The sequence below is a fragment of the Mustelus asterias genome, chromosome 7 (genome assembly GCF_964213995.1).
Source record: "Mustelus asterias chromosome 7, sMusAst1.hap1.1, whole genome shotgun sequence".
In the NCBI taxonomy this organism is placed as follows: Eukaryota; Metazoa; Chordata; class Chondrichthyes; order Carcharhiniformes; family Triakidae; genus Mustelus; species Mustelus asterias.
The window spans coordinates 71,240,890-71,256,343 of NC_135807.1; the positions used below are offsets into that span (position 1 = coordinate 71,240,890).

A 15,454-nucleotide genomic window follows, 5' to 3' on the forward strand; every position below is an offset into this window, starting at 1 on the left:
GGATCCTGATCTGAAATCACTTTCAGGGGCCTTAGCTCCCCACATAACCCCAAACCTACCTCCCTTTGCCTGGGAAAATTCCACTCAAAAGTAGAATAGAATAGAAACCCTACAGTGCAGAAGGAGACCATTCGGCCCATCGAGTCTGCACCGACCACAATCCCACCCAGGCACTACCCCCACATATTTTACCCACTAATCCCTCTTACCTACGCATCCCAGGACTCTAAGAGGCAATTTTTTTAACCTGGCCAATCAACCTAACCCGCACATCTTTGGACTGTGGGAGGAAACCAGAGCACCCGGAGGAAACCCACGCAGACACGAGGAGAATGTGCAAACTCCACACAGACAGTGACCCGAGCCGGGAATCGAACCCGGGACCCTGGAGCTGTGAAGCAGCAGTGCTAACCACTGTGCTACCGTGCCGTGCCGTAGCAGTTTCAATGTAAGTAGCTATCAGCTGCCATTTCCCATTGCTCCTCACTGGGAATCTACTGGCAGAGTTGGATGTTCCGATAAAACTGGCACTGAACGGAAGGTCAATCAGGCACTTGAAAACTGGAGTCGTAAAAAAGTGCATCCTTCTGTTCATTTTTCTACATTTTGATTCCACCATTACTTTTTGTTCATGTTTAGCATTTTGATTTTTTTTTTGAAAACTTGTCTCCCACCTTTTTATTGCAAATCCATTTAAAGTGTAGTAATGTAGCTGGAGTAAAAGCTGAATAATGGAAAGCAGATTAGGAATATGGGTGCTCTTCCATCAAGGTGACATGTTGCATGCCCAAGGGATGTCCCTTATTCTCCAGATGCATAAATGATGTAGGTATAGGCATAGGGAGTATATTAAAAAATGTTGAAGATACCAAATTAGGGAAATTGCAAGCAGTAAGGAAGAATATGGAAAGCCACAGTATAGACAAGTGAGCAAATATGTGGCAAATGGAGTTTCATGAAGTTAACTGTGGAGTCACAAAGTTTGGTGAATTTGGAGACATGGGGGTGAATTTTCCTCTTCTGCCTGCCACAGGAATTGTAGTGGGCGAGGGGCAGACCATGGAAAGGTCCATTGGCCTCGGGTGGGTTTTATGGTTTCGGGGTGAATGCGGCAGAAAATCCCGTCCATGGTAATATTCTCATGGTTATAGGGGAATAGCAAAATCTAATCTAGGAATGAACATGCATCTTTAAAAATGGGATTCCATGGACAAAAGATGTGAAATGGCAAATTTTAGGTGTTATCTGTAGGAGAATTGAAGACAAAGACAAGGATATGAAGATGAATCTAGAGTACTATTGGTGCAATTTTGGGAACCCAATTAGGAGTAGGACGTCATGGGGAAATGCAACTTAGATTTAAGTAGAACTTGGTCACCTTTCATATTGTTTCTTTCTTTATCTCAACATCTATTTTTATCTGATTGCATGTCTTGAAGTATTTTGGGATGTTTGTCTACATTGAATGTATGCAGGTTGTTGTTGAGTAAAATATCCAATGGGAGTATAGATCACAAATATATGCATAGTTTCTATTTTTTAATTAAAAAATAATAATTTAAAAACTTTGTTAAAAATATATCTTTGTGTCTTTTAGTACAGAAGTCTACAATTGGTTTATTAGTCCAGTAGTTTGATTCTCACACATTGGCCCAGATCTTCTGGTCTCCATATCATTGGAGACCAGACATACAACCCAAGATGTGCTATAGAGCCCGTGGAGATCCTGACATGCTGACCTTCTTGGGAATTGCCCAAGAAGTTTGAACTTTCACATATTGCTTCTCAGAACCCTCAGTGAATGTTCCTGCATGAAAACTCTGAGCTAGAGTCGGAAACTTTGGACAGTTTTGTGGGACTTGCCTGTTAATTACACAGGAAATGTTAGAAATAAAAATATGAGTCTAACTTTTGAGTAACTACAGAAATGACTACCAAATCACTCACAGTGAACCACCCGATTACCCCCCCCAACCCATCAACATCCCCCTGACCCTCACTGACTCCCACGACAAATCCTCCCCACTACCTCCTAACCCAATCCAACCTGACTGCCCCCCCCCCCCAACAACCTGACTACACCTTGACCAAACATGACTAACGCCTATTACGCAACTACTCCTCCCAAACAGACCTGACCAGCTACCAATCTGACCAGGAATCCCAACCTGACCAGATTACTCACTGACCCACCTATCACCCTGCAACCTACCACCCCAACCGCCTGCTACCTTACCCACCTATGAACCACCCCACCCACCTGCCAACATACTCACCAACCACCCCACACAACTGTCACCCTACCTGCTCACCCACTTGCCTCACCTACCTGCCTATCCAACCCAATTACTCATTCATTCACTAACATTCACCCAAACCCTAACATTCACCCATTTGCTAACATTCATCATTCACTAACATTCCACCGACATTTTCCCATTCTCTAACATTCACCAACATTTAGCCATTCACTAGCATTCATATATTCACTAACATTAATCCATTCACAAACATTCACTAACATTTACCCATTCACTATCATTCATCCATTCACTAAATTTCCCCAACATTGATACATTTAGTAACATTCAGCCATTTACTAACATTAACACTGGATATTCAAACTTACCACGTGGCAGCTAGGGAGCATGTCTCATCTTGTCCCAGATGCTACAGTGCTGCAGTGGCATTCTCCGAGGAAAGCTGTGTCCTGCTTCGCTGGAGAAGCTGGACTTGGAAGATCCGGCAAAAAATGCAGCGCTGTATCCAGACATAGAACATAGAACATAGAACATTACAGCGCAGAACAGGCCCTTCGGCCCACGATGTTGCACCGACCAGTTAAAAAAAAACTGTGACCCTCCAACCTAAACCAATTTCTTTTCGTCCATGAACCTATCTACGGATCTCTTAAACGCCCCCAAACTAGGCGCATTTACAACTGATGCTGGCAGGGCATTCCAATCCCTCACCACCCTCTGGGTAAAGAACCTACCCCTGACATCGGTTCTATAACTACCCCCCCTCAATTTAAAGCCATGCCCCCTCGTGCTGGATTTGTCCATCAGAGGAAAAAGGCTATCACTATCCACCCTATCTAAACCTCTAATCATCTTATATGTTTCAATAAGATCCCCTCTTAGCCGCCGCCTTTCCAGCGAAAACAATCCCAAATCCCTCAGCCTCTCCTCATAGGATCTCCCCTCCATACCAGGCAACATCCTGGTAAACCTCCTCTGCACCCTCTCCAAAGCCTCCACATCCTTCCTGTAATGTGGGGACCAGAACTGCACACAGTACTCCAAGTGCGGCCGCACCAGAGTTGTGTACAGTTGCAACATAACGCTACGACTCCTAAATTCAATCCCCCTACCAATAAACGCCAAGACACCATATGCCTTCTTAACAACCTTATCTACTTGATTCCCAACTTTCAGGGATCTATGCACACATACACCTAGATCCCTCTGCTCCTCCACACTATTCAAAGTCCTCCCGTTAGCCCTATACTCAACACATCTGTTATTCCTACCAAAGTGAATTACCTCACACTTCTCCGCATTAAACTCCATCCGCCACCTCTCGGCCCAACTTTGCAACCTGTCTAAGTCTTCCTGCAAACTACGACACCCTTCCTCACTGTCTACCACACCACCGACTTTGGTGTCATCAGCAAATTTGCTAATCCACCCAACTATACCCTCATCCAGATCATTAATAAATATTACAAACAGCAGTGGCCCCAAAACAGATCCTTGAGGTACACCACTTGTAACCGCACTCCATGATGAATATTTACTATCAACCACCACCCTCTGTTTCCTATCCGCTAGCCAATTCCTGATCCAATTTCCTAGATCACCCCCAATCCCATACATCTGCATTTTCTGCAGAAGCCTACCATGGTGAACCTTATCAAACGCCTTACTAAAATCCATATATACCACGTCCACTGCCTTGCCCCCATCCACCTCCTTGGTCACTTTCTCAAAAAACTCAATAAGGTTAGTAAGGCACGACCTACCTGCCACAAAACCATGCTGACTATCACCTATCAATGGCAAAGTTCGAGTGGATCGACAATTTAACTATGATTGCCGCTTCCATGGATGATACCGGCCAATAGTTACACACCAACCGAAAATGAAAAATTGCTTGGGAGGAATTAAAAGTTGCCATTCTTCCATATTAAGAGCTTCTGTGCAAACATAATGCTAGCAGCCTAATATCCGAGTACGCATCTTGGTTACATTCGCTGACATGAACTCTATAATTACAGCAGGAAAGATGGATGTAGGCTAGACTTGCACTGGAGCAAATGTGTACAATTTTGTTTTGGAAATTGGATGATGAAAGATCATTCTTAAATTTTAATATTTATTTATCTATGTAGTTATCATAAGCTGTTTTTTTTAGTGTATTTTTTCTGCGTTGACATATTGAACATATTTAGATTAAATTGAATATCATTTTTGCGTGGCTTATTGAAGATACACTATGGAACTATGCACTTTCCCCAAACCATTCCTTTAATGTGTGTCATTTTATAACTGCTTTGTTATCAAAGATACGCAACATTTAATATGATGGCGCTGTCCGGTTACTAACTGAGTTTATGACATTTTAAGAATTGGTTAGAAAGAATAATGTATCATATCAGTGAGGGCAAAGTGTAACTATGTACCTCAATTATAGCAATTTATACGTAAATGACACAATCAGTCCAATGGAATATAGGGTATCTAGGTTACTTAGCTGCTGATTTTATGTCACTATAATTATCACTGAGGCATTCAGGATAGATTGCAATTCAAAATAATTGCTGTTTCAGGTTTATTTCAATTAAATTACAATATTGATATTCCAATTGTACATCAGATTCACTTCTGATTCCAGGGAGAATGAAGAATTTGCATTAATATGGACTTCATGATAGCCCAAAATATTTCACAGCCAGTGCAGACACTATTGTTATAGCGAATCACGACAGTCAAATTACGCAAAGTTCCACAAACTGTAAAAAACAGGGAGGAAATAATCTGCTTCACTTGTGTTGATGAAGAGATAAATGTTGGCTAGGACACCAAACAAACTGTATGACCAAAATAATTGGCTCTGGCAAGTCCCTTATTCTTCTCTCTTAATGTTGTGCTTGGATCATTTATGTCCACCTGAGAGGGCTGAAGATTTAATCTATCATCCAAAAGATGATGCCTCTGACTGTGCAGCACTCCTTCATTCCTGACCTGAAGACAACCTAGATTTTGTATTCAGGCCTCTGGAATGCACCTTGAATCCATGATCTTTGATTTGAAGGCAAAAGTACCAACTCTGAGCCAAGACTGACGCTAGTTCCAATATTCCAAGCTAACTTATACAAGGATAGTACTAGAACACATTGCAAGATACATTTTTAAAAATCAGGAATAAAGAAAATAGTTGAAGGCCAATGGGTTTAACACCTCGAGGTGGAAAATTTCTCGAATCCAATTTAGAGTAGAAAAAGTGACAGAGAAAATTGTTGGCTAATTAAGGAGAATCCACGTACAGCAGATTTGGAAAGGGGAATCACATTCAACCTGCTGGAGCTGTTTGGCAGAGCCAGGGACGAGGACATGCCAACAGCTTGATCACATTCACTTCTTGAGGTGAGATATCAAAGCAGAGGCCAGGCACCTCTCCCCACAAGGAAAAGTGGTTTCTGGGGAAATGTTACTCATTTTAGAAACCTTAGTTTCTCCTTGAAGTTTAATCTATCATCATTTTCTAGATCCAGGGTGTCTGGCCTACAACCTACTCCCTCGTCCATCAATACTCCTCATAATGTAATATTGGCACCCTTGTGGCTGATTGAAGAATTGTGTTTACTTCTGAACATTTACAAATGCTGGATGTTTCAAAGATAATTCTTCACCGTATAAGTAATTGTGGAGAAGAGTGGGCTCTGATGAAGGGTCATTCAGACTTGAAACATTGACTCTATTCTCTCTACAGGTGCTGTCAGACCTGCTGAGATTTTGCAGCATTTCCAGTTTTTGGTGTGGAGAACAGTACTTGATTTGGTTGTTTGCTTTCATTGAATAGGCAAAGTATTTTGGTCACACAGTTTAGAATTATTTGTAGCTCATATTCATTGCAATAAATTGAATCCCAATTTCAAAAGGCACATTTTATTTAGTACAGATTAAATTTTTCAAAAGATCTCTCACCATTTCAGTTTCCTGATTTCCTGGATCAACTGCAGCCACACCTTTGTGCTCAGCTGACTGCTAAAGTGACTATGATGAATCTTCCTCAGGATTCCTCCCTACCCCCATCTCTCCTGGTTGGGTTGTGTCGACCTTCTGTTAAACTTATGCCCACAGGAGCTCAGTGACATAAGAAATCATGGGCAAGACCTCACACCTCACACTGGAGGTGGTCCTGGTGCTCAGGGCCACCTCCAGTTATTATAATGTGCTTCGAGTGGCTATTTAAGTTCATATAAATCCCATATAAGCAATTCCAGTTATAAAGAACATTGGAATTGTTCACACCCAATTGCAGCTTTATGATGTAAGAGGTTAAACTGCAGGAACCTAGAAAATAAATGTAGACAAAGTAATTTGCTGTGACGTGAATGTTGGAGAGTATTTCAGTGCAGTTCAAAGATTGAAGACTGTATACATATAAGAAAAGGCATTCCAAAATTAAACAGGGAGTGTTAGCCTTTGAGAGGTACCGATCTTACAAACAGCAATCACCTTGCTTGATTCTCCTGTGAATTTATCTTACTAATCATTGGATTCTGTGCTCTCATCTCTGCAGGACAGCTTCCCTGCACGCTTTGGAGGCATCCATTTTGTGAACCAGCCTTGGTATATCCACGCTTTATACACGATAATAAAGCCATTCCTGAAAGACAAGACCAGAAAAAGGGTAATTAAAATTTCAGACAGATGGGAAATACAATTCAGCATGGCAATTAACAATTAATTTGCAAATATGCTTCAGAATAATAAAACTCTTCGTTGCTTAGTTGGGAAAATTGTATAGAAGAGAGATATCAGCGAATGATCAATCCATGCATGTCTGTTTGCACATTATAAATTAGAGTTCTGATCGGGACTCAGCCTGTGTTGAAATCCAAGGTTAGTTAGGAAAAGATCCCTCCGAATGTTGAATAATTTTTGCATTTGCAAATAATAAACTGTTGCCTGAAGCCTAATACCATAATGAAATAATTATGAACTTGACATGACCTCGGGTGGATGGAGCTATTACAAGGGGGCATAACTATAGGGTTCGTGGTGGGAGATACAGGAAGGATATCAGAGGTAGGTTCTTTACGCAGAGAGTGGTTGGGGTGTGGAATGGACTGCCTGCAGTGATAGTGGAGTCAGACACTTTAGGAACATTTAAGCGGTTATTGGATAGGCACATGGAGCACACCAGGATGATAGGGAGTGGGATAGCTTGATCTTGGTTTCAGATAAAGCTCGGCACAACATCGTGGGCCGAAGGGCCTGTTCAGTGCTGTACTGTTCTATGTTCTATGTTCTATGACAGGGATAGGATGTTTCTTTTAATTGGTGAGTCTAGACCAGCAGACATGGTCTCAGAATAAGGAGCACAGCCCAGTGGATTGATTCTGGGGCAGATGAGACCTGTACAAGATGGACGGTTTGCACCTCAGCAAGACTGTGACTAACGTGCTCACAGTGCTGTTGGAGAGGGTTCAAACTAGATTGGCATGGGATTGGGAACCTGAGAGGGAGCTCAGATTGGAAGGAAGCAAAACTGGTAACAGCAAGTAGAGAAGTGGGAAGCAAAGAAAGAAAGCAGATGAAATGAAGACAAGCATCAAATACATCATAATGTGGAATAATGTTAAAAGGACAAAGTTAAGGGCATTCTATTTGAATGCATGCTGCATTTGCAACAAAGTGATTTGAATTTGCAAGTAGAGGTCAATGGGTATGATTTAATTCAGTAAGAGTTTTAACAACACCAGGTTAAAGTCAAACAGGTTTATTTGGTAGCAAATGCCATGAGCTTTCGGAGCGCTGCTCCTTCGTCAGAAGGAGTGGAAATCTGCTCTCAAACAGGGCACATAGACACAAAATCAAGTTACAGAATACTGATTAGAATGCGAATCTCTACAACCAACCAGGTCTTAAAGATACAATTTGAGTGGAGGGAGCATTAAGCACAGGTTAAAGCGATGTGTATTGTCTCCAGACAGGATAGCCAGCAAGTCCAGGAGGCAAGCTATGGGGGTTACTGATAGTGTGACATAAACCCAACATCCCGGTATAGGCCGTCCTCGTGTGTGCGGAACTTGGCTATCAGTTTCTGCTCAGCGACTCTGCGCTGTCGTGTGTCGTGAAGGCCGCCTTGGAGAACGCTTACCCGAAGATCAGAGGCTGAATTCCCGTGACCGCTGAAGTGCTCCCCCACAGGAAGAGAACAGTCTTGCCTGGTGATTGTCAAGCGGTGTTCATTCATCCGTTGTCGTAGCGTCTGCATGGTTTCCCCAATGTACCATGCCTCGGGACATCCTTTCCTGCAGCATACCAGGGAGACAATGTTGGCCAAGTTACAAGAGTAGGTACCGTGTACCTGGTAGATGGTGTTCTCATGTGAGATGATGGCATCCGTGTCGATGATCCGGCACGTGTTGCAGAGGTTGCTGTGGCAGGGTTGTGTGGTGTCGTGGTCACTCTTCTCCTGAAGGCTGGATAGTTTGCTGCGGACAATGGTCTGTTTGAGGTTGTGCGGTTGTTTGAAGGCAAGAAGTGGGGGTGTGGGGGTGGCCTTGCCGAGATGTTCGTCTTCATCAATGACATGTTGAAGGCTCCGGAGGAGATGCCGTAGCTTCTCCGCTCCAGGGAAGTACTGGACGACGAAGGGTACTCTGTTCACCGTGTCCTGTGTTTGTCTTCTGAGGAGGTCGGTGCGGTTTTTCGCTGTGGTGCGTCAGAACTGTCGATCGATGAATCGAGCGCCATATCCTGTTCCAATGAGAGCATCTTTCAGCGTCTGGAGGTGTCTGTTGCGATCCTCCTCATCCAAGCAGATCCTGTGTATACGGAGGGCTTGTCCGTAGGAGATGCCTTCTTTAACGTGTTTAGGGTGGAAGCTGGAGAAATGGAGCATCGTGAGGTTATCTGTGGGCTTGCAGTATAGTGAGGTGCTGAGGTGACCGTCCTTAATGGAGATGCGTGTGTCTAAGAATGCAACCGATTCCGGAGAGTAGTCCATGGTGAGTCTGATGGTGGGATGGAACTTGTTGATGTCATCATATAGTCGTTTCAAGTAGTTGTAGTTGTTATAGTTGTTTCATCACTTGATGAAGAACTGGTTGTTGAAGATGAAGACGTTGTGGTCCAGGATGAAGCGGATGAGTTGTAAAATTGCATGTGGAAACTGGCAGTTGTCGGCGTTGAGTACTGAGGCCGTTGCAGCAATGCCATCATCGTGGGGGATGCTGGTGTAGAGTGTCGAGACATCCATTGTGACGAGGAGTGCTCCTGGTTCAACTGCTCCATGTGTGTTGAGTTTCTGTAGGAAGTCTGTAGTGTCGCGACAAAAGCTGGGGGTTCTTTGTACAATGGGTTTCAGGATGCCCTCGACAACTCATCCGCTTCATCCTGGACCACAATGTCTTTACCTTCAACAACCAGTTCTTCATCCAGACACACGGAACAGCCATGGGGACCAAATTTGCACCTCAATATGCCAACATCTTCATGCACAGGTTCGAACAAGACTTCTTCTTTGCACAGGACCTTCAACCGATGCTATACACTAGATACATCGATGACATTTTCTTCCTTTGGAGTCATGGTGAACAATCACTGAAACAACTATATGATGACATCAACAAGTTCCATCCCACCATCAGACTCACCATGGACTACTCTCCAGAATCGGTTGCATTCTTGGACACACGCATCTCCATTAAGGACGGTCACCTCAGCACCTCACTGTACCACAAGCCCACGGATAACTTCACGATGCTCCACTTCTCCAGCTTCCACCCTAAACACGTTAAAGAAGCCATCCCCTACGGACAAGCCCTCCGAATACACAGCATCTGCTTGGATGAGGAGGATCGCAACAGACACCTCCAGACGCTGAAAGATGCTCACATAAGAACAGGAAATGGCGCTCGATTCACAAATCGACAGTTCTGACGCGCCACAGTGAAAAACCGCACCGACCTCCTCAGAAGACAAACACGGGACACGGTGAACAGAGTACCCTTCGTCGTCCAGTACTTCCCTGGAGCGGAGAAGCTACGGCATCTCCTCCGGAGCCTTCAACATGTCATTGATGAAGACGAACATCTCGGCAAGGCCATCCCCACACCCCCACTTCTTGCCTTCAAACAACCGCACAACCTCAAACAGACCATTGTCCGCAGCAAACTACCCAACCTTCAGGAGAACAGCGACCATGACACCACAGAACCCTGCCACAGCAACCTCTGCAACACGTGCCGGATCATCGACACGGATGCCATCATCTCACATGAGAACACCATCTACCAGGTACACGGTACCTACTCTTGTAACTCGGCCAACATTGTCTACCTGATATGCTGCAGGAAAGGATGTCCCGAGGCATGGTACATTGGGGAAACCATGCAGACGCTACGACAACGGATGAATGAACACCGCTTGACAATCACCAGGCAAGACTGTTCTCTTCCTGTGGGGGAGCACTTCAGCGGTCACGGGCATTCAGCCTCTGATCTTCGGGTAAGCGTTCTCCAAGGCGGCCTTCACGACACACGACAGCGCAGAGTCGCTGAGCAGAAACTGATAGCCAAGTTCCACACACGAGGACAGCCTAAACCGGGATGTTGGGTTTATGTCCCACTATCAGTAACCCCCACAGCTTGCCTCCTAGACTTGCAGAATCTCACTGGCTGTCCTGTCTGGAGACAATACACATCTCTTTAACCTGTGCTTAATGCTCCCTTCACTCACATTGTCTGTATCTTTAAGACCTGGTTGGCTGTAGAGATTCGCATTCTAATCAGTATTCTGTAACTTGATTTTGTGTCTATGTGCCCTGTTTGAGAACAGATTTCCACTCCATCTGACGAAGGAGCAGCGCTCCGAAAGCTCATGGCATTTGCTACCAAATAAACCTGTTGGACTTTAACCTGGTGTTGTTAAAACTCTTACTGTGTTTACCCCAGTCCAACGCCGGCATCTCCACATCAGGACATGGTATAAATGAGAAGATTAGAGTTGCATGGCACGTGGGTAATACAGTAATAATGGGCGAATTCAATTTACAGATAGACTGGGCCACTAATGCTGTGGAGGATGACTTGCTGGTGTGTGTTCAAGATGGGTTTCTGTAGCAGCACATTTAGGAACCAACTAGGGATTGGGTATTTTAGGTTTGGTATTATCTAATGAGAGAAGGCTAATCAATAGCATTGCTGTAATAGGGCCATTAGGAAATAGTGACCATAACGTGATTGAGCTTTACATTAAGTTTGAAAGTGATATAATTGATTATGAAACTGGAGTCTTAAATCTGAAGAAAAAAAATTATGAAAGTATGAGGGGCAAACAGATGAAAAGAAGGCAAGCATCAAATACGTGGTGGATTTGTAAAATACATTAAAGGATTTGATGGTAGGTAGGTGATGGTTATTATTTAAAGCAATATTACATTGTTTCGAGCAAATATACATTCCTCGAAGATACATAAATCCAACAGGAAAGGTGAATCAATTGTGGAGAGCAAAATAAGTTCAAAACTGCGATATATCAAAGAAGTAACTTATAAGATTGCCATATGATTGGGCAGAGTCAACATGGATATATGAAAGGGAAATCATGTTTGAAAAATCATGTGGTGACAATCTCCCACCACAGCTTGCTGTCTGTTCAGGGTTTTTTGAGGGTGTTGCTTGTAACATGGGTATTGGAGAACCAGTGGATGTGGTGTATTTGGATTTTCAAAAAGCTTTCAATAAAGTCACATACAAGAGGTTAGTAAACAGAATTAGAGTACGTGGGATTTGAAGTAAGTTACTGGTATGGATTGAGAATTGGGTAACGGACAGACTGTAGGAATAAACAGGTCATTCTCAGGATGGCAGGTTTCTAGTCGGGTACCGCAAGGATCAGTGCCGGTGCCACAGATGTTCACAATCTATATAAATGATTTGGATGTGGGAACTAAATGTAGTATTTCCAAATTTGCTGATGACACAAAACTTGGTGGGAATGTAAGTTGTAAGGAGGATGCAAGGAGGCTTCAAGTGGATTTGGACAGACGAAGTGAATGGGCTCAAACATGGCTGTTTGAATATCATGTGAATAAGTGTGAAGTTATCCACTTTGGTAGTAAAAACAGAAAGGCAGAGTATTTCTTAAATGGTGAGATGTTGGCAGGTATAAATGTCCAAAAGGACCTAGATGTCCTTATCATGAGTACTAAAAGTTAGTATGCAGGTGCAGTAAATAATTAGGAAGGCAAATAGTATGTTGGCCTCGTTGCAAGAGGATTTAAATACAGAAATAAATTGGTGAGACCACATTTGGAGTATTGTGTACAGTTTTGGTCTCTTTATCTAAGGATGGATATATTTTCCAGAGAAGGATTGCAATGGAGGTTCACCAGACTAAACCCTGGGATGGCAGGATTGTCTGATGAAGAGAAATTGAGGAAACTGGGCCTGTATTCTCCAGAGTTTCAAAGAATGAGAGATAATCTCATTGAAACTTACAAAATCCTTACAAGGCATGACAGGGTAGATGTAGATAGGGGGTAAATTTCTGGTTGTATCACAGCTTGATATGTCTCCTGCTCTGCCCAAGACCGCAAAGATCTACAAAAGGTCGTGAATGTAGCTGAATCCATCACGCAAACCAGCCTCCCATCCACTGACTTGGAAGTGGATTCTGCCACGGAATTGTAGCAGGCGGGAGAGAAAATTTGGCAGACCATTTAAAGGTCTGTTGACCTCAGGCAGGAATTTCCAGTCTTGGGGCGTGCGCGACTGGAAAATCCTGCTCAGGATGTTTCCCTTGGAAAGTCGCAGAATAAAAGACAGGTTATTTATGACTGAGATGAGGAGGAATTTCTTCACTCAGAGGGTGGTGAATGTTTGGAATTCTCTATCCCAGAAGGCTGTAGAAGCTCAGTCATTGAGCATGTGCAAGATAGAAATCAATAGATTTTTGGACACTATTGACACTAAGGGAAACGGAGATAGTCGGGAAAAATGGTATAAGAGGTACGTGATAAGCCATGATCTGTTTGAATGACAGAGCAGGCTCGATGGGCTGAACGACCTATTCCTGCTCCTATTTCCTATGTTCTTGTGTCCCTATGAATTCCTTAACAATAACATTTGTTTGAAAATGGTCATTTTTGAACTTCCTTCCCCTTTCACTTCGCTCAATGCTTTAGCTCAGGGCTTAACCGCACAGCCCGTCCAAGATCACAGAACAGACAACTGACCTGTACTAAGGTCTTTACTGTGTGTGTGTGTGTGTGTGTGTAAGAGGTGTTGTGTTTTATGTTGCAGGACGACCAATATCGTTATTGTAAACTAATTTTATTCCTAACAAAATATATATAAACATTTGCAGGTCTACAGCCTGGTTACAGCTTACATTTATATGTGCTTTCTGACTTCTGACTCCCAGATCAGGTGACCCAATAAAATATAGAGTGTAACATATTATACCTAATACTGGAGTCTAATACCATAATCTCTCTAATATCATGACAAGAGGAAGCACCTGATATTTAACTGCCATCCAGAGAAAACACGCTGGAAAATCTTTTCTCCAATAGGATGAGTACTTGATTTGATTTGATTTATTATTGTCACATGTATTAACATACAGTGAAAAGTATTGTTTCTTGCGTGCTATACAGACAAAACATACCGTTCATAGAGAAGGAAACGAGAGAGTGCAGAATGTAGTGTTACAGTCATAGCTAGGGTGTAGAGAAAGATCAACTTAATGCAAGGTAAGTTCATTCAAGTCTGACAGCAGCAGGGAAGAAGCTGTTCTTGAGTTGGTTGGTACATGACCTCAGACTTTTGTACCTTTTTCCCGACAGAAGAAGGTGGAAGAGAGAATGTCCGGGGTGTGTGGGGTCCTTAATTATGCTGGCTGCTTTGCCAAGGCAGCGGGAAGTGTAGACAGAGTCAATGGATGGGAGGCTGGTTTGCGTGATGGATTGAGCTACCTTCACGACCTTTTGTAGATCCTTGTGGTCTTGGGCAGAGCAGGAGCCACACCAAGCTGTGATACAACCAGAAAGAATGCTTTCTATGGTGCATCTGTAAAAGTTGGTGAGAGTCGTAGCTGACTTGCCAATTTTCCTTAGTCTTCTGAGAAAGTAGAGGCGTTGGTGGGCTTTCTTAACTATAGTGTCGGCATGGGGGGACCAGGACAGGGTGTTGGTGATCTGGACACCTAAAAGCTTGAAGCTCTTGATCCTTTCTACTTCGTCCCCATTGACGTAAACAGGGGCATAGAAATCATAGAAACCCTACAGCGCAGAAGGAGGCCATTCGGCCCATCGAGTTTGCACCGACCACAATCCCACCCAGGCCCTACCCCCATATCCCTACATATTTTACCCGCTAATCCTTCTAACCTACGTATCTCAGGACACTAAGGGGCAATTTAGCATGGCCAATCAACCTAACCCACACATCTTTGGACTGTGGGAGGAAACCGGAGCACCCGGAGGAAACCCATGCAGACACGAGGAGAATGTGCAAATTCTCCTCGTGTCTGCAAGGCATGTTCTCCTTTACGCTTCCTGGAGTCAATGACAATCTCCTTCGTTCTGTTGACATTGAGGGAGAGATTATTGTTGCCGCACCAGTTCACCAGATTCTCTATCTCATTTCTGTACTCTATCTTGTCATTGTTTAAGATCCGACCCACTATGGTGGTGTCATCAGCAAACTTGAAAATCGAGTTGGAGCAGAATTTGGCCACACAGTTAAAGGTGTATAAGGAGTATAGTAGGGGGCTGAGAACACAGCTTTGTGGGGCACCCTGTAGTGTTGGAAGCTGAATATATGGGAAATTCTGGGCAGCTGTCTAAATCCTTCTTCAATTTACAATTTGTGCTGAATTGGTGTGGGATGAAGTGACTGGAATAACTCATTGCATTACAGCTTAGTCACTGGAACATGTTTTAAAACATTTCAACAGTGAATAATGAATCAGCCCATTTGACTGACAGACTTTCAAATCATTTTTAAAGATGTGTTGTATGTTGCATAGGCATGTTAAGAGGTTCACAGGAAATAATCTTGTTATAAAATTTCATAGTTTCTGAGACTTTGGATGTCTAATATTTGATTTCAGAATTTTTCAGAATTTTTAGTCAAATTATTGAGTGTGAAACAGTGCAGTTCATGACTGCAGCTCAGTGCAGTCCAGTGTATTCTGCCAACTAGGTCCTT

The 15,454-nt window shown here is 43.3% G+C and overlaps 1 protein-coding gene across 1 annotated transcript in view; it reads left to right on the plus strand.

The window, feature by feature from the left end:
* Positions 1-15,454, plus strand: part of LOC144495777 (clavesin-1-like) — a 102,518-nt gene that overhangs the window by 43,054 nt on the left and 44,010 nt on the right. Inside the window, exon 4 of the mRNA XM_078216252.1 lies at positions 6,808-6,918. Coding sequence (XP_078072378.1) covers positions 6,808-6,918 — 111 coding nt within the window. The remainder of the gene's footprint in view (positions 1-6,807; positions 6,919-15,454) is intronic.